Consider the following 19,492-nt stretch of genomic DNA (forward strand, 5'->3'; position numbering starts at 1 on the left):
TTCCGAAGTGTGTCTCAGATTTTTTATATCTTGCTTAGTTTTTTTGGAGCACAATTTTAAAGAAATCAACTATGGTTACATTCACCGCTCTGGAAGTTTTTCTGGCATAACAATTGTTTTAGAAGATTTAAGAAAATTCTGAGACAATTTTGAAGATCCTTGGGACAGCTTGCACTCACACAAATTTCAGTCAATTATCTGAAAGCAATGAAACATGCAAAACGTAGGGAAAACAGATTTTTGAAAGGTTATGCAAATTACCTGTCACGTGATAGTTATGTAAATAATGGTGACACTATGGTAACCAAAATGTTTCTCTATATCTAGGCTTTCCGAAAATATATAATTTACGGGGGTTCTGAGCTTATTAAACACGAGAGAATTGTTAGTTTAAAAAGGTCAATTTCTTGTCTTGGAACCTTAACAACGTGGATATAGTTTAAAGTAGTTTCATGTTTAAGTGCCTGATGAAATGTGACATGTTTTAGGTTTCCCCCGAACGACATTGGGATTAACATGGACCGAATGGTATCTTCATCAATTTTAAAATACCGTCTAATTCACCTTCTTGAAGTTGTGAGCACAAAATATTTCATTTTGTCACAGATAATTGTTCTGAGTTACGTGAAATAAAGGGTTCGTTAGTGATATAAAGGAAAACAATTACAGAAAGGGCGTTTAGTCCAAACATGAATTTTCGTAATTTCTTTTCGTTTAAGAGATTGTAGACAGGAATGCAATTCCATACGATAAACTCTGGTAAAATATTTATAGTATGTTCGTTGGGGGCGCCTGCGTATCTCTACTATTAATCTTTATTGGCATTTTTCGTGGTCGTAGTCCGAGTCCCAACGCCGAGGTATAGGGTGTGAATTAACCTGTCAGAGGTAGAGTCCAAAGTACAATCGAGGTCAGAGCAGGCTGTCAATCTGCAAATATTAAACTACGTTGGTATGAAGAGTATTTCAACATGGCATGAACGCAACAGTCTATTTTTCAGAGCTAAACCCTCCGTGCGCCAGGTAAGCGTCACCACACTTCTTCCGCGCTCGCCTCTGTCAAAAACCGTTACGTAAATGTGTACTAACAAAGATGTAAGTTGCACCAGTTTATGTCTGTCATGAAAACATATCTTGTGCGTTAAAATCACTGCGATTGTTGGCGTCGTCGGTACAAATTTAGGTCGTGTGATGCTTAAGCTAGGTCAACCGTTATTTTATTGATGAACGGTGTGATTTCACTGGATACATTTGTACGTTTTGTGTAAAGAAAAGTTCAAAGTTCGAATCAGTTACAGGATCTTCTAATCAAACTGCAAACTAATTAGGCATTGGACTTCAGTCATAAGGAAATAACCGCTCTTCCATGGACCTGGCGATCGAAACACAAACTCTGAAGCATCTTTATCATCTAATTTTCGCGCCATTTTCTCTGCAGCTCAGATGTGGCAAATAGTCGACCTGCATTACTATAATAGTACGATGTATGATGTGCTATTAACCATTGCGGTGAGACAACTCTTATGTAACTAAACTATCTCTTATCGTGCAGTGGCTACTCGCAAAAGCGCATCACCAAGACGGCAAAATGGCAGCTTTTTACTAACCCCTCGAGATACAAATTTTCAACTACGAAAAACCTTCAAGCAACATAATTTCTACTGTTACAACTATTCGACATCAAAGCTGGCGATTTTTTAGCTGTACATTATTATGCAGAAGCAAAAACGCTACTTGTGTATGATTTATTGCTTAACAAGCTACAATTCCGTGCGTCAATGCCTGGTACCACGCTGTACAACTAACTCCTTGCCGCTATATTACCTGCGTATTTATTCAAGCGCTAGCAGCATTCATATTTGATGCAAATAATAAAATCAAATCGACTGCATGATTTATGCCTCATTAGCTCGCTACTGCAAATAGTTATATCTCATAAATTATCTGCAAAGTCGTTATATTATATTACAGCCATGGTACATGTTACTATCCGTGCAAATATTGCACCCTTGCTCGTATACTGCATTGAGCACACCTGTACAACAACACCTGTGCGTCACCATTGCCAGGTTCCCAAATTCTTGCTCAAACCTTTGAAGAGTGTTTTAATAGAAGTAAATCAAGTGATAGATAAAGACAACATCGCCGGATAGTTGTTCCAAGGGTCACCAATAAATTGCGTGTTTTGCTAATTTGGACTGAAAATTTGGAATGTATGAACTAACACCTAACCCGCACAAGAAAGAATGCATTGATGTATACTGCATACAGATTCACGCCACAGTTTTGTTCTCTTCTGTATGTTTACTAACATTACTTTCTGTCTTTCTCTTCTCCACTGCGAACAGATTGTTTTGGGCGTGTCAGTCACAACAGTCGTATACTACGCCATCAGATCCTCTAAGTTCAAAGTTCACAGTGTCACGCCCTATATCTCTTGGTTGCCCGGCATCGGCGTTATCCAGAGACGTTCTTCGGATTTAAGGTGAACGTTTGACCGAGCGAAATAAATTTCTTTGTATCGCAACTCACATCAATATTCTTAGCTTGGACAAGTTGCTGCGCAACCGTGAATGTTTAGTTCTCATTTCTGCGTCCAGTCAAAACGTACATCATTTCAAGGTGTCAACCTTACCAATAGGTCATTATATTATTGTTTGTCTACTTATATGATAACGGTTGTTTACGTATACACATGATTATCGACAGTTCTTATCCTCTCGTGCGTTATTTTCATTTCGACTGAAATGTGACAATTTCGAAGGCTTCAATCGAACGATCATTATTATTATGCCGTTCACCAAGATCGTCTAAAATGAAAATTCAGAATTATAAATAGTTAAGTTAAAAACATGAAAATAGACTGCCGACATTCCCCCGTGCATACAGTTGGTTGTATCATCATTACGTATCGTAAGCATAGACAGTCAAAAATGGGCTACTTGTGAAATCTTTTATTTCTGTTACTGGCTATAAATTGTGCCAGCAATCGCTTTTTGTCGCACTGATAATGAGCGGAGTCAGAGGCCAACACGGTACTAGAGGCTGTCGACAGTCTATTAATAGAATGAGAAGTACCCAACCTTAGAGTTGCATCAGTCCACCATTGTTTTCGGCGTAATCAGGACTTTACCTTTAGTCTGACATATCTGCTCTTCAAATGTCGCCAAAATTTATTGAAACCCAAACGGCTTTGATAAAACCTAGCAATATTACTACTACTAGATAATATTTTCTTATTTCTTTCTCTTCTGGTCTCTTTGTCCATCAATAGTAAAGAAGAAGGTGTTGCTGTGGCGTCTGATGAAAATCGGAACACTGATACCAAAGAAAAAGTGTCTGAACCGAAGGTAATACTGCATCCACTGCCCAGCAAAGGCTGTGAAGGTACATTGACGGAAGAGAAATTGGGTTCTTCTGAAGAAGCCTCGTCAGACGATAAACTTGAGAGGCCTGAAGACGAAACCGCAATGACCAGTGAGGGCGCTGACTATGGTGCCGGAGGCCAATCCGACAGTCCAAAAGACACCGACTTTGACCCTGGTAAGATTGACGAGCTGCTCAACTTCGTGAAGGATTGTGAAGAATCAGGAGAGTACGAGAACGGCATTAGTGTCCAGGACGACGAAGACGAAGAGGAAACACACAGCGATGTTTCCAGTAGCTCCCCGGTTGAGTATACCGTAACGTATTCAGATTCCGACTCTGAGCAGCGGCGCATTGTAGGAAGTTCTGAGGTAGCAGGGTTCCAATATGGATCAGATGAAGAGAACGAAACTACTGGGGAAATTGTAATTGTTAGTCAAGCCATGATAGCAGACGATTCTGAGAAGCCGTTGTCGACATCAACCAGCAAAGATGACGAGTCTGAGAAGGTTGATGCAGAGCTTTACGATCCAGAAACAAAAGCGCTAACAAACAATGACAAGATGGATGATGGTGAAGAATCTGTCTCCGTAGAAACAGCACAAATGTTTGAATATCACGTCGATGAGCAAGAATTCCCGGAAAATGAAAATAGGGAAACCAAAAATGCAAATGACAGTACATCGGAAGCAATCGACGAAATTGCAGAGGGTTATCTTGAACAGGATCAAGCGAATGGAAACTATGACGAGCAAAGAGCTGGCAAGGATTCGACTATCGACGACCCTAACAAGGCTTCGGAAACAGAACAGGAAAAACATCAAATCGCCGAATACTTAGAGCCATATGATGTGACCGAGAAGGTCGATAGCCTACAAGCCCCGTCACAAACAGAAAATGATGACGACACGACAGAGATTTCTACAGACAGAGAAAATGAAATTGAGAATGGTAATTTGGTGTTTTTTTCACACGAAGAAAAACACACGGAAGACACTACAGCTGAGGTGGCGATGCCGTTGGCAGAGGACCAAATTGAACATTGTGACACCAGTCTCGCACAGGAAAACATAGAATTGTATCCAGAAGTTGTGACGACGCGTTACTATGAAGAATTAGAGCCAGACATTACTGTTCAGTCTGTAACCCGGATGAACGAAAGCTTGGCCAGCTTTGTAAGTATGGATTCGGATGAACTCGATGTTGGCAACTCGACTAGCAGTCATCCCGATGCGCACCGGCTGCTGCAGAATTCCAGTCGCACCGATTCTGTTGGTGAAGGCGAAGACGACGTCTTCCACTGTAGGCAAGATGAGCAAGAAGAGGATGCTCTTCAACATGAGACCAGAGATGAGACGGGAGGTGCGATGGCGCCATCAACGTCGACAGAAGAGAAAGAAGGCAGTGACGGCGGATACACAATCGAGCAAGCTACCTTGGTAACCATTCCAGAAGAGCTTATTGAATATCACACGGTTTTAACTTTTTGCACTGGCTATTACGTCATAGACGACAAAGAAAAGGAAAAAGAGCGCAAAGCGAGAAGAGCGAAGGTAAGTCGAAAATACATAGATACATACAAAGAATCAACCATGGTAGAAGTATGTGAATTAGCTAATGTGTGAACAATATGAGTCTAATTCATAGAAAATTTATACTAGTGAAATTTTGGTTCGAGAAAATTTAAGAAAGCGGGAAGAATACATTTTCAACTCCATTCTTATGCACTTGAGCTGATGTCTTACAGCTGCATCTGTCTCAGTCAGCCTGTGAACACGATTTCTCGAAAACTATGTGTACGTGTGGGAAAGAGTGAGGGTTGAATTAGTTAGCATTAATTTGTATAATTGCTAATTTTGGATATTTCGATGTTCCCTCATTCCTCGTCAACATCTTACTTTCTCTATTACCAAAACTGATGACAAAAATTGCATATTCAGATATGTCGTTCCAGTTTTATCATTTTTGGCCAAGACATAAATTTCTCGAAAATCTTTGGTCAGATGGCTTTTAAAACTTGGAATGTAGATTTCTAGTGACAATTTCATTCAGAGATTCTAAGAGAATGACAGAATTTGCATATGAAGGGTTTCAGTTAATTTTTTTTTCATTTTTGGTCAAAACTTTTCCGATGGCTTTCAATGTTAGTGTGTTGATGTGTGGACATTTTTTCATTAATGAATGCAACTAATGAGAAAAATATATTTATGTTCACTTTTAGAGTTCACTCTTCTTCTGCTTGGTCAAATCATCGATTTCTCCGAAAGCAGTTTTAAATTTGGTCGGCAGTTTTCTAGCTATGATCTCATTCAGATATTTTCAAATGATAACAATACTAGTATTTCCACTTGTAGTTTTTTGTCAAATATTGTCAGTTTTCGTCAAAATATAATTGTTTTCTCTTGTTTAAATCGTCCGATACGCGGAAGCACCTTCATTTCACATCTACTAGTAAATCTGCCCGACAATATAATTATTATAGAACTCTCTCTCTCTCTCTCTCTCTCTCTCTCTCTCTCTCTCTCTCTCTCTCTCTCTCTCTCTCTCTCTCTCTCTCTCTCTCTCTCTCAGAGATCCAGGGACAGAGCAGCATGCGAAATGATAGCCACCGGAGTGTATAAACCCTATGATCTATTCAGAATTATAAACCACTACATGGAAAAATGGTTCGACACGGAAGAAACAAAAGTGTACATAGTGACACCGACCATTGACTCTGTTATGCTTACTCAACTTCTAGATTGTATGCAGAAAACTCCCGCCAACGACGAGGACGGCACTCCTACCACAGGGGGCGCTCTCGAGCAGCTCTGTACCAGAGACATCGGACCAGCCACTGTCAAACTTTCTCCATCCATGAAAAATTTGTATCACCAGAAAGTGAAATCATGTGTGTGGACATCAAAGGTGGGCATGAGTGCGTTTAACTGTAAGTTTTTGGCAGGTGAATACCAGGAGGGAAAGGTTGAGTTGTTGATCACCAGTGCGAACTTCACAAAAGCTCATTTAAATAGCGAAAAACGAAATGTACACAACGACAGACAGCGTGATACACTGGTTATCCTGAAGACCACGCCGCAGTATTTCCACGAAAAATACATGAAGCCTTTAGAGCCAGTCTTGAGGAAACTTTTATAGGTAACAAAGTGATGAAATACTTCTTTCTTGATTTGTGTTGTAATCATGTCAAAAACCTGTCAATGCATGCAACCCTTTGAAACTGTACAGTGCAACCGTTTAAAACTGTACAGTGTACGAGTTGGACAAGAAAATGACCATCCTAATTTTCAAAGAGGCGTTTCTATGCATCGGTCGTCCTCACAAATAAAAATGACTCCATGGTTTGTGTTTGAAGCCAACAAAACTCGAGGGCCGTGATTATGTATCTTAACTCTGACTGCGATGGCGCAACGATGCTCCTAATGGAATATTGAACATGATTCATTGTACCGCAGACTTTTTCCGGTTCTCTTAATCAGTAGGATGATAATATACCGTCAGCGAACATAATTTTGATACAGTGGCTGATAAAATATTAGCAGTGAGCGAAAGAATCTTACCAAATCTATTATCCTTATTCATTCTGTTCTGTCCTATCCTATTAACTGGGCGTTTCTGAAGCTACACTAAAAGAAACAGTCGTGCATGGGCCGGAGATCGCGGAGCACTTACCCTAATTTGTTTCGTGGATCGTTCGAATACAAATTCGAAAACTGTACAACTTGATTTAAATCGAGGGTTCGGCCCAAATACCGACGTCAAAGTTTCTACAAAATGATGGGTCAAAATCATGGCGGAGGAAAAAACAGGAGTCGAGAGTCAATATTTTATCAGCATTTCCTTTGTCAACTCCAGGCGAAAAAAAGAGGATCACAACCACGGTACATAAATGAATATTCTTCGTATGGCAGTGCCTACGGGACTTCAACACAACAGTCACTGAACCTTTCAGTCAATCCTGAAGAGTATTGGGCCCTTTTTATCCAAATTGTACCCAATGTGTTTTCCGTAGAGTGCCCTTCGTAATGAATGGATGATGTTGAATTGTAACATGGCAGTGGTTGAACTCAGTACTTTATCAGTCTTGTCATTACTTTATTATTCAGTACATTTTATACCATTCACATTTGGAATTATAATATCTCAAATATTCTCCTAAGTAATCAGAAGATAGTATCACGAGCAAAAATAAGGCTCTTTGCTGTGCGGCGATTTATTCTTCACAGCTGCAGGATACGTTCAAATTATGGCGATGCTTGCGGACTGACCAATGGGGTTTCAGTTCCCATTGATGGTTACCAATGGGGTTTCAGTCCTAACTGATCGCTACCAATGGATTGTTCAATTTCCATTGGTAACATGTTGTCCGCAATGACGTCATGTTATTAGAATGTTGTTAATACAGTATTCAGACGTTGGTAAAATACACGTTGCTGTATAGTGAGTGAGATTTTGTTGACAATGCCATTGTATATTAAATATTTAATCAATCAAATATTTTAATATGCCTGTTATAACCTCTATACCAGTATCTTTGTCGTGTTTTCTTTTCTATGATTCACATTTCACTATTATTTCATAAATTTCTTTAATAATTGTATGGACAATGTTTACAAGCACAACTCAAATATCATTTAATTAAAGTCTTTCATACAAAGCTGACTCGTCCAAGTTGTGATTGGTCATCGAATACACGTGTTTTGTCTGGTTTTACAATGAACTGAACATCTTAAGTCTGCCTGATTGTCCGTCTGTCTGTCCGGCTGTCTCTATGTATCTGTCTGTGTGACTGGCTATCTCTCTGTCGGTCTCTTTGTCTCTGTCTGTCTGTCTGCCTGTCTCTGTCTGCCTGTCTGTCACAAATACCTAAAAAAGTAATAATATTTTCATGAGCGGAGTTGCCATCGCACTCATGAACTTACGAGGGTGTCACGTCCAATGTAAACAGCGCCACCAAGTGACGTTTCAATAACGTTAACAGTAATCAACCACGCAAAATCCCCAATTGAAGACACCTGGCTATATATAGACTTGACCTAAGTTTTGTTAACTCCATATCTGAAACGGAAACTATTCAGAATGACTCAATGCTAGTAAGCCTGTTACTGTAATCCATTCACGTGCAGAGTTTAACTCACCTTACCATAAATATCGACATTTTCACATAGAAAAGAAACAAGGAACTTTTTTCTGCGGCCCCTCGGTACTTTTTAAATATTTTCATCCTTTGAAAATCCGTGGATTTTTCAACGATCATTTCGATGACAAGTTATGTAAGCTTTCCTTGCAAGTTTTCCCCATGGCATCTAATTAGCGTTGTAAAATAAGGCCGTAAAACTGTGCATATCGATGAAAGGCGAAATTTGAAAACACATTTACGCCTAGCTGCCAAAAGTTGCGGGTAGGCCCTACTATGCTATACACATCAACCGCGTGACTGAGGGAAGAATCTTGTAATTGTATACACCAATGCTTGATGTCGACATGCATTGGAGAAGTGAAACACGCTCAATTAAATCATTTCACTTTGTTATCGATCGAGATACAGCTGTACAGGAATTTGCTGATCATACAATCAAAAGTAGTATAGGTAAAGTGAATGGCATTTCAACTCGAGTTTGTAATGAATTGCACATTTGACAACGGTTAAAGCATTATTACATACATAACCAATTCGGTGAATTAGAAATGATTATGTAAAACATACTGTGTTATTATTGCCGAATTTATCTTGGAGTGTAAAAATAACTTTGATTTGACTGACTATACCATACTATCTATGATTAGACGTGACCTGGTGTCACATGAAACTCATCATGCAATTAGATTATATCAGAGTAACCCACGCAAGGCGTGTCTGTACTACAAGTGTCGATTCTTCTGACACTTGCGATATTTGCATAATATGGTGTTGTACTAAGGAACTCTTGAGAGATCGTAAAATCCGGCATTGAACAGAACAGTGCGACCAAGTTCAATTTTGGAGACAGGTGTCGATTTCTAAGGTGAGTATGGTCATATTTTCTTGTCACACCTGTCGCATCGTCTGCGTACAGGTGTTGCGCGTAATTTGTTGGAATGCAGCTGCAGTCTTGCCACCGCCAGTCAGTCCACGTCAACAACGTATTTGTCCTTCGCACGTAAGGATTACAATAGAAAACCACTAAGCTATTGTTAATTAGGACATTGCAGTGATTTAAGACAGGGTGGCGGGAGTGCTCCGGTTCGTTGCTCACTGGTTACCAAGTTCAATGTTACCTTACATCGGGCCTCTGAGTCCATTTTACGAAGTTTTGAAACTGACAGAAACGGTCCTTTGACTTTGTTTCGAAAGAACAGCAGGCAGTGTTTCGAAGTTTTGATAACGTGACCGTTGGTTACAATGGTGGTTTAAGTTCATTACTCACGTACTTGCTGTGTGCGAATGGTTAGAATCTAAAGGGGTGGCTTTAAACTCGAAAAAAAGCCAACGACTAAACTTTCAACTTGGCAGAGAACTCCTTCCTGTCGCAAACACCATGAAACGAAAACGACGAAATAATAATAATGCTGAGCATTGTCGTTACCCTGACTTGAACAAGAATGTCGAGCATGTACCGACATGTTTTGGGAAATAAAAATAACACGCTATTGATAATGAGGCCGATAGCGATCTCGTCGAATATTCGCTGAATACCTTTAACTGACATTGATTACAGTTTTCCAAAGATAAATGGATGTTTCGAGTTGAGGTTTCTGTTAGAACACTGGCGGCAACCGACAAGTACGTGGCGCAAATATGTGGACTTTCGTTATGACAAGCTCGGTATCAACTTTTGCTTTGGTTAGCGAGAATCAGACCATATGAGTATAACGTAGTGAAAGTGCACGGAATCACCAGTTTCTTCTCAAAGACATTTCTCCATGGATAGAGTTGTGTAATATCACTGTACTTGCTGACTTATCAAAAACGGACGAAGTGTTATTTGTTGACAATGACACATGACGCGACCTTTCTGAATGACATTTTGAACTTGTTGCAGAACTGATTAGATACGAAGATGACGTTTACTCGCCGCAAAGATACAGGGAAACGGCGTTTCTAGTTTTAATAACTAAAAACAGAATATTAGAAAAAGTAAAAAAACAACAACGAGACAAAAAACTGTTTTGTCAGAGTCACAATATCAAGGGTCAACCTCTTTATTCATCCCTTACATAGCAGGTATTTTATTCACAATGAATCGCTTTTGGAATCTGTGGAAAAGTATAGTTCAACAGACATTGAACTTGTTGTGCATCGAACACATTCTCCTTGCCTGTGGCATGGGTATGAGGGTTTAACACGTAGTTTATCGTTGTCAAACTCTTCCGTACATCACAATATTTTGGCTTGATCGGTCGACATCACATTCAATCTCGCTTTTCCCTTCTTCTTCTCTACAAAGTTTGACAAAGGTCATGGCCAAAACATCCAAAGACAATGGAGCTGAAACCAAGAAAAGAGTGAAGTTGCCGACCACACCAACCAGGAACATGACACCTAGAGGAAAGATAGAGAAACCGACAAGACGCTCCTCAAAAACAGGTAAGACAAAACTTGTAATATCACCTTGTTCACATGAATTCTTTAATTTCCTTTCCTATCACAAATTGTTGAGATATTTTATTTTGCTCAATGATTTCAGATGATTGGTTTGTTGTACTTCCTCATTTCCATTAGGCCTGTGCATTGCTTCCATGGACGTTTGTGCCTTCTTCGAATAGTCACTGTATTTTACGCTTGAGGGTGATAATTGGAGTCATTTGAGTTGTACAAATCAAGTTCAACGGTCAATAGCTGTAACGTTTGGTAATATTTTCAATACCTTTGTCCACAAAACAATCCTATTGTTCTTCTGCCAGAAGTACGTAGATACACATAGTATATATATAGCTAATCACCAATCCCTCCAGCAAAAGCTTTCATTTTATTTCACTTCCATGAAGCTAAGCAAAAACCAAGTACAACCCTCTATAGACATACATGTATTTACTATATCGGACGCGCCATAGACAACTTTAATCAAATATTATCCATACACGTTTAGTGATTTGCCAAGAGTTGCAGAGCAGAAAGGAAGTTCAAACTGATAAATTACCAATACGATTTTGTTAACAATATCCATATTTCTGACAGCAATGCAATGTTTCTTAGACTATTCACGCCTGTCACAGCTGAACATGTGTGCATTCTACGCCATCATAAGAATTTTAATTCCGATCTTCATTCCAAACGAATTTTTTACTCTCTCCTCAATTCTTCCAGGCATGTTTAACTGGTTCTGGAAATCGTGGAATTTGATTAAAAGTGCCTGCAGTTATGTCACAAGTCCAAGAAGTCGACCTTTGAAGCCAAGAATGCGAAGGCAAATTCTGCCTTCACCTGTCAAACGAACAAGTGTTGCTACTGTGCTTGAAAGAAGGAATTCGATAACAGACGATGAGGTTGCTCGGAAACCTAAGAAGTTGGTGAAAAAAGAGGTATGTTATTCATTGGATTATTGCAAGATGTGTTCAAGATAACATAATCGATATCACTGATTGTGATGGTAGAGGTAGTGTGATTGTATTTGCCATGGCATCGAGTTGAACTCAATAAATATTGAAATCAGAGGTCACCGTGGTAGTGTGGAGATCAGATATATCGTGATGATCGTGCCTGAGAAACAAAATAGTGGCGAACTGCCAAAGAACAACAACGTCATATTATCATAATTCAAATACCATTGAAGAGGAAAATCATTCAAAATTACAACTTTGATGAAATTTGTATGACTATCGCAATAATCATAATATTTTCACGTTTCAGAAATATTGGACTGACCACGACATGGTGATAACGGAGACTGGTGACGCCATCCAAAACGGTATTCACGGACCTGAATATCTATTTGACGTATGGCTCCAGATGCTCGCTCGATGGTTCGATCAGCCCGGTGTCAAAGTGTACTTAGTGTCACCGTTCCTTGACTCTGAACTCCTTCAGGACTTGATCACTGTGATGACGTCATGCGGCGACGGAAAACGCGGCAGGCTAGAGAAACTGTACACGAGATATAAGTGCTACAACGACATAAGCATTGACACTCTCATAAAGACAGGTTTAGAAGACGATGAACGGAAGGTTTTCCAACGGCTAATTGCGAAGTCGGTCCGGATGACGCATGATGAATATTATAACAAGACCTATTTTCATTGCAAGTTTCTCGCAGGCGTGTATCCATCAGGCAGAGTGGAACTGATGGTCACCAGTGCTAATTTTACACGCACGCATTTGGGCGCCACCTACCAGCAATTGGACTCATTGGAACTGAAAATCACCAATGAAGAACACTTTGATGAGTGTTACCTTCAGCCCTTGGACGAACTCACCCACGAACATCAGTGAGCAAGGAGGAAAATTGAGGGTAGTGTTTTGGAGGAAGTCGCGAATTTTATGTGTATACCGATTTAACAAAAATATTTCTGACAAACTGAATATTAAAGCAGGTTAGTGGTGGAACCTGGCTGAAAATGAATTGTGACCCACAAATTACAAATTACATTACACATCTGTCCCGCAAATTAACAACGATTCACAGTGACACCATAGTGCGAGAGAACACTCACCTGGTTGTCGAGACAACAGTCACTTCCTGACCGGCAACTGAGAATTCCGGTCCCGACTTTCGACCAGAATCAGCAGAACAGAACACCAAAACGCCCTTGCAATGGATAGAGTCGGATCTGAGATACAAGTTTGGTTTTTGAAGACAAAAATAATAATGTAAATTACACAATCGAAATATCCTAATTGTCTTGGCCATGTAACAAAAATATATGACCTTAGTTCTTTGATAGGTAGAATACCAGTGTACTTCCACATAAATATGCAAACTTACGGGTAACATATATATGCAAACTTACGGGCATTCTTGTATTTTGTGTGAATTGTATAGTGATTGAACTGTGTGACAATCTACCTCTCACAACATGTAAGGTTAAAGAATAAGTATGAAATGAAGCCATTTTTAATATTGTTCAAATTATTCTGTCTCCATACTAAATACGGGTGAGATATTGTGTGTATTGGTGCCTTATGCCTCATACTAATACACCATCTGGAAAATAAATAATAATATTTCTATTTCAATACGTTGAAATATGGTTTGTTTCGAAGGCTTATTGCATCTGACACAGAGAATATTGAAATTTACAGCTTGTAACACTTACAGTGAGATCAGTGTACTAGAACAGCCCCAAGCGACTCAAGAATAAAATCTACAGAGCGTAATATTGACTTCAAAGGAGAACCCCTCTTTACTTTTTTCTGGCTTCAACCTTCATTTTGATATGAACGCACAACCAATCACTTGTCGAAAGTAAAATCAAAACAAAGCCCGGGGACGTTACAAAATTCAGATGACATTACGATTTTCAATCGCTGATGTGGATTAAATGACAAATAAGAACCGTGCAACTTCATAGAAATCATTCACACACACACCTAATATGCTGCATTGAAGAATTGTTGAGTGCCAAACAACCATAGAATTGGGGAAAACGCGTTTTGGATTTTTTAATGTGTTTTATTTTGTTCATGATCAAGGAAAATACAAAATCATCACTGTTTGCGTTAAAAATATTCTTCGGTCAAAATATGAAACTTTAAAATGATAGAAAGAATCATTGTAATATTAAACGGTTGGAAAGTGAAACAGTAGCTTGACTTCAATGTTACTAGAAAGAGACAAGCTCGGACGACACGCTTGGATCATTATCTCCTGGACATGACCCGCATGTAGCTACTCTCCGGCGTACATATTCAGTGTTCCGACTATTGTAAGACTTGTCAGGTAGATTTTTACAATGGTAAAGTTCTCAAATTATTTCAGGATATGTAATTATTCAGATTGTTCGTAAATATTATGAACACAAGATTTCACAGTCATTCTGGATGGCTACTAGCATAGCTACTACGCATGTGCAGTTTGGAAGATGGTTACTGGAATGTTGCTCCACAATCGATCCACATACTATTGAGACTGTTGACAGACCGTCCTTGTAGACAGTATATCGCTGTTGGGAGAATGGCTTTTTGGTCATTCAACACAACAAAAACATCATTATTGGCGTGGCCTTGTCATCAGAATTGAAAGTTCTTAAGTTTTAATAGTAAGGGGTGAACGGAAATTTAAGCGACGTTACTCTTCGCCCCCTCCTCCCCTCACACAGAGACATAGACACAGACACATCTTATATTGCATTACATAATATATATATATATATATATATATATATATATATATATATATATATATATATATGTGTGTGTGTGTGTGTGTGTGTGTGTGTGTGTGTGTATGCATATATGTATTTATATATACATACATACATACATACATACATACATACATACATACATACATACATACATATATATATATATATATATATATATATATATATATATATATATATATATGAGTGTAACAGTTTTCGCTCTTAAAGTAAATAAGATATAAGCTTAAGAATTACATACACTGCTGATAATCGCTCGGCTAAATCCCCACCCTAATAAAATTCCATAGCCGAGCTAAGTTGCTACAATTTTTCTGACTGCGACCCCTCTACACGTTGTAGAGTTAATGAAACACTCGCATAGTATGCATACATGAAAACAAATGGTGACCCTTCCATGTCAGATATCGGTATTTCTTCATATCATAGTTAACGTACGTAACCTGTGCGTATCATATATACATGTATTTGACTATAGAAACAAATTCTGTGTGTTGAAGTACATACGAAAATTGCTTTGTGCCGTTGTCAAAGGAAATTGAGGGACACTTCAACAAGATGAAACGCACATAAGTATCCTGCCCTGAGAATTACTAACCATCTTAATTGACAAATGGCGAATTAACATTTAATAGGCATACTTTAAGCTGATATTACTACAGACCAAAGAGTAGTCGCCCCAGCCTTCGAACGTGTCCCGTAAATCTCTTCTGAAGGAGATTAAGACACATCGACATCATGGATAGTCCTGTCAAAACGTAAGCGCACCAATAAATGAAATAAAAGGAAGATCTTTCACGAGGGAGAATGTCGCCAAATCCAATAGTCAACAGCGTCATTGCGTTGAAGTACACAGAATCGTTGTATGACCAATCATGCCACTGTGAATCGACAACCGAACCAATCAGAATGAAAGCCGTCATGGCAGACAAAACAATGTAGGCGGGAATTTCATACTCCTTGCTGGTCTCTGTCACGGGTTCCAAATCTTCTTCGTTCACTTGCGATCCACGGTCACGTGACCTTTCATTCGTTCGCCCCGTTTTCAAAATGCTGCCTCTGGCGCCGTCCCAAACATAGGTCCCACTGAAATTATCGCCAATTGACGACATTTGTCCGCTTTCATTGACAGTTACAACATTCGAAACGAGATTTGTCTTTGTTTTGCGTTCAGCCCGAAGTTTCATATAGAGAGAGTTAGCTAGTTTAGCGAGGAGTTTGCCAATGTGGGCCAGGAACAGCAACATCAATGGTACGCCTAAAGCAGCATACGCGACGGAAAATGCTTTACCTGCCCCAGTTGCGGGAGTCACGTGACCATACCCTGTGAATAAAAATCAGTGAATCTATCAATGTTCTTATTTCTGAATGGACATTACTGAAATATGGGTCATTAAGTATAGGATAAAGCCCGAGTACGAGGGCTCTTCTGGTATATAAAGTCCAACCCAACGATAAAATGTCGAGGCCGCAGGCCGAGACATTTTATCGTAGGGTTGGACTTTATATACCAGAAGAGCCCGAGTACTAGGGTTTTATCCGACTTAAAAACTATCGCCACTAACTGATATATTTTCGTTTTCAATGTGTTTACGTCAACCGTCCCCTTTGTCAATGTAACATGTTTAGGATATGAATTAAAACTTTTATTTGTGAAATAGCCTTCTAATGTAATGGAACATCCTATAAATGCCCTAGGGCACATTATATAAATGCCCTAGGGCACAGCAGATTTTGTGCTGCAGCTGGTTTCCACTGTGTTACCAAATTTGAATATTAAAACGTACCAGATGTCTACAGAATATGACATGTTCACTTTTGATTGGACAGTACTTTACTACGGCGCTGTCATTCGTTTCTGGAATTTGGTGACCAAGGCTTTATGAGTAAATAAAACACCCTGAATTGAGCACTCTGATTGGTCAATCAACAGTAGATAGTTTTTAAACTTAATTTCTGCTTATTTACTGGATATAGGTGAATTATAGACCTTGTATCCGGGAGTGTTCTGGAGGTACGAAACAAATGAGCAATCTATTTGTTATGCATCAGTGGCTAATAGAAATTCAAATACACATACTTACATACATACTTAGAGAGACACATTAATAGGCAGATGGATAGATAAATCGGTATATTAAAAGATACATCATCCATCCATCCAGCCATCAATCCATCCAGCCATACATACATACATACATACATACATACATACATACATACATACATACATACATACATACATACATACATACATACGGACGCCACCAACTTCAGCTTATACGATGTATCTTCATACATGTGTGCATGACACCAAACACAAACGCAACCATTATGCACAGGTCTTCCACAAGTTCGTGTATCTATTCGAAGTTAAAATCTTAACCAATGAATTTCTATTCGTTTAACTTTTATGAGATGTTACTACAGAGATAACCTAATGTTGCAATAGTGGACATAACCTGCCCAACAAGGTGCTCTTTAAAATGTCGAACCTGTTATTAGGCCAAAACATTTACAGAGTCAAGCCAGCCCTCCCAAAACTGCAAATGCTAGGCTATTCGACAATGTTCTAGCTGCCTGGAATCCTGGGCCTGAAATACATGCACTTTGTAGAAACCTTGACAGTACCACTGTGCGGTATATTCACGCGAGATCTAACGTGAAAGCTGGGTATAGCCAGCACAGTGGGAATTTTTTTAATATTCTCAGCTGATAATTAAATAAATGTCGCACCGTTTTGTACTGTTTTCATAACTGAACTTTGTAGCGTTGCACCTCAAATTTTTACTTCAGATACAGTCGAGTATTCTAAAACGCGCTCTTGTGCGTTGAACTTGTTGTGGACGAATTCGACAAGGATAAACGTGCCCGTGAAATTGCCCTCATTGCCTAAAGTTATACTCCGAGTGGCATTTGGACGCGATACCTTCATTTACTGCTATCATGTGTTGCCCGCTTTTTTGAGATACTCTACTAGTAAAACAGCGTGGCATACAGTTTCAATATTTGCCCTATGGACTTATTTTCAGCCTTTCGGAAAATCACCACCCTGTCCAATCTACAGGAACAGCTTTATCTAAATATGTAATAACTAGGAAAATCTTCCAATGAGAGAAGAGGGTAACTTGACGTAAATACGTATTGTCGACAAGAACTAAAATGTGAGAATCGGGGATTGAAGAATGCGACTTCACACAAAAATTGAAGTCTTACTGAAATCAACCACGGTCACACAGTGCGATGCAGTTCAAGAAGCAAGTGTCTGCGTTCTTCTTCTTATTTTTTTACTGGGGGGAAATGTCATATGCCCTCATATGTGAAAGAAAGAGTCCATGAGTTAATATGTGCGTGTGAAGGCTGCATACCCAGTCACATGTAATAGACTGCCATCGTTACATACAATATTCACTGCATTCAAAATCAGCCCAAAGCAGATGGCGTGAATGGTTTTATTTCTGGCTATGCAAATTTGCGAGATTTTGAATAAAGTTGTTATCAATATGAATGGCGAAGCAGTTGATCAAACTATGAATTAGGCCTATTATCGACCGATTTTTACATTGTTGCATACACACACCATGCATATGCTGATTTTGTCATTATCGAATTAGACTTAAGATTTTAATATTTCACGGAAACCACTTGTGGTAATTAAAGTGAGTATGTGAACAACCAGAATGATTTAATTCAAAGTTTTACACATGTATGTACCATGATATTTCGTCCGTTCTCTTAACCACATTTTAGCAATATGTGATGTGGTGATGTGCATCGGTGTGAAACTTGAAACGAGAGAGAGAGAGAGAGAGAGAGAGAGAGAGAGAGAGCATGAGATGGTTATAGGGCTGTGGTGGAGGGGAATGTACTGAAAGTGGAGATAGTTAAGAGTCATCGCATTCTTGTTACGATGATATGCGTTTTGATTACTTACCTATTGTAGTCATCACTGTGAGACAGAAAACTAGACTGCTCAGAACCGACCAATCGGGAGCATGGCTCGCAGTGCTCGATTTTTGTATCGCATCTTCCACAAACTGCGTGAAGTTGGATAGTTTTTCCATGGCCAAAGGAGCCCAACTGTCGTTTTCACGGTCGAAATTTAGCGTCCTGAGTTCTTCTATTAGTTCAAGCTGTAACTGTGTTATATTCGGGACATCCGTTGCTACGTCCTTACCGCTTTCGACGTAACGAATTACAAGGATACCCAATATTAGATACACTATCAATAACACGTAGAGACCTATTCGGATGTGTGCACAGCGCTGAGAATATAGCCTACAAACTATAAACTGAAATTTTCCTCTAGCTCCCACATTCTGCCTCTCGACGTCCATATTGTTTGTTTCTTACTGTTGACGGCGGCGTTCAGTTTGAAAATTTGCCCGTAGGAATATGATCAATTACGTCATCGTATGCTAATAAGTCATACCGTCATTCTTGTTATCACAGCATGGGTCAATTTAATGTGCCAAAGTTTCATTGTATTTTTTATATTTTTTCTAGGGGTAATCTTCAGTACCAAAATATGTAGGAATAGGAAACGTTGCATGTTTTAAAGACAACGATCAGTAAAATGGTACAAAACATATAGGGTAGCGCACTATTTGCTTCTTCAATGTACAAACGTATAGTCAGTTGTAGCATTTACCCTCGTTCTAGGGTCTGTGACTGTAGTAATATATGTGATTGCCAAACCATAGACGATGAAGCGAGCCAAACTATATCATGTGTTGCTCATCCTACTTTCAAAAGAGGATGCGGTCGCCAGTGTCATGGTCTTGTAATTAGGAGCACTCATTTTTACAAAACCCGTTTCCAGAAAT

The 19,492-nt window shown here is 39.2% G+C and overlaps 3 protein-coding genes across 5 annotated transcripts; 2 read left to right on the plus strand and 1 right to left on the minus strand.

The window, feature by feature from the left end:
- Nucleotides 1–817: 817 nt before the first annotated feature.
- LOC139120568 (otolith matrix protein OMM-64-like) lies at nt 818–8,019 on the plus strand. 2 transcript variants are annotated; one of them, XM_070685075.1, is made up of 5 exons: nt 895–1,022; nt 1,438–1,508; nt 2,348–2,484; nt 3,274–4,918; nt 5,937–8,019. In XM_070685075.1, the coding sequence occupies exons 2-5, from the start codon at nt 1,443–1,445 to the stop codon at nt 6,501–6,503; spliced, it is 2,415 nt and encodes an 804-aa protein (XP_070541176.1). In that variant the 5' UTR covers nt 895–1,022; nt 1,438–1,442; the 3' UTR covers nt 6,504–8,019. The 2 variants fall into 2 exon arrangements, with proteins under 2 accessions (XP_070541174.1, XP_070541176.1); XM_070685073.1 differs by lacking the exon at nt 1,438–1,508 and having other exon boundaries at nt 818–1,022.
- An 865-nt stretch (nt 8,020–8,884) lies between these two features.
- Nucleotides 8,885–13,828, plus strand: LOC139120570 (uncharacterized). Of its 2 annotated transcripts, none has more exons than XM_070685078.1 (4): nt 8,885–9,370; nt 10,793–10,932; nt 11,653–11,867; nt 12,196–13,828. In XM_070685078.1, exons 2-4 carry the CDS (start codon nt 10,806–10,808, stop codon nt 12,772–12,774), a joined length of 921 nt encoding a protein of 306 aa, XP_070541179.1. In that variant the 5' UTR covers nt 8,885–9,370; nt 10,793–10,805; the 3' UTR covers nt 12,775–13,828. The 2 variants fall into 2 exon arrangements, with proteins under 2 accessions (XP_070541179.1, XP_070541178.1); XM_070685077.1 differs by lacking the exon at nt 8,885–9,370 and adding an exon at nt 10,028–10,128 and having other exon boundaries at nt 12,196–12,956.
- Nucleotides 13,829–15,150: 1,322 nt separating this feature from the next.
- Nucleotides 15,151–19,062, minus strand: LOC139120569 (TWiK family of potassium channels protein 7-like). Its single transcript, XM_070685076.1, has 2 exons — nt 18,601–19,062; nt 15,151–15,990 (listed from the first exon to the last, which is right to left on the minus strand). Exons 1-2 carry the CDS (start codon nt 19,001–19,003, stop codon nt 15,323–15,325), a joined length of 1,071 nt encoding a protein of 356 aa, XP_070541177.1. The 5' UTR covers nt 19,004–19,062; the 3' UTR covers nt 15,151–15,322.
- Between the last annotated feature and the right edge of the window lie 430 nt (nt 19,063–19,492).

The sequence above is a fragment of the Ptychodera flava genome, chromosome 20 (genome assembly GCF_041260155.1).
Source record: "Ptychodera flava strain L36383 chromosome 20, AS_Pfla_20210202, whole genome shotgun sequence".
Classification (NCBI taxonomy): Eukaryota; Metazoa; Hemichordata; class Enteropneusta; family Ptychoderidae; genus Ptychodera; species Ptychodera flava.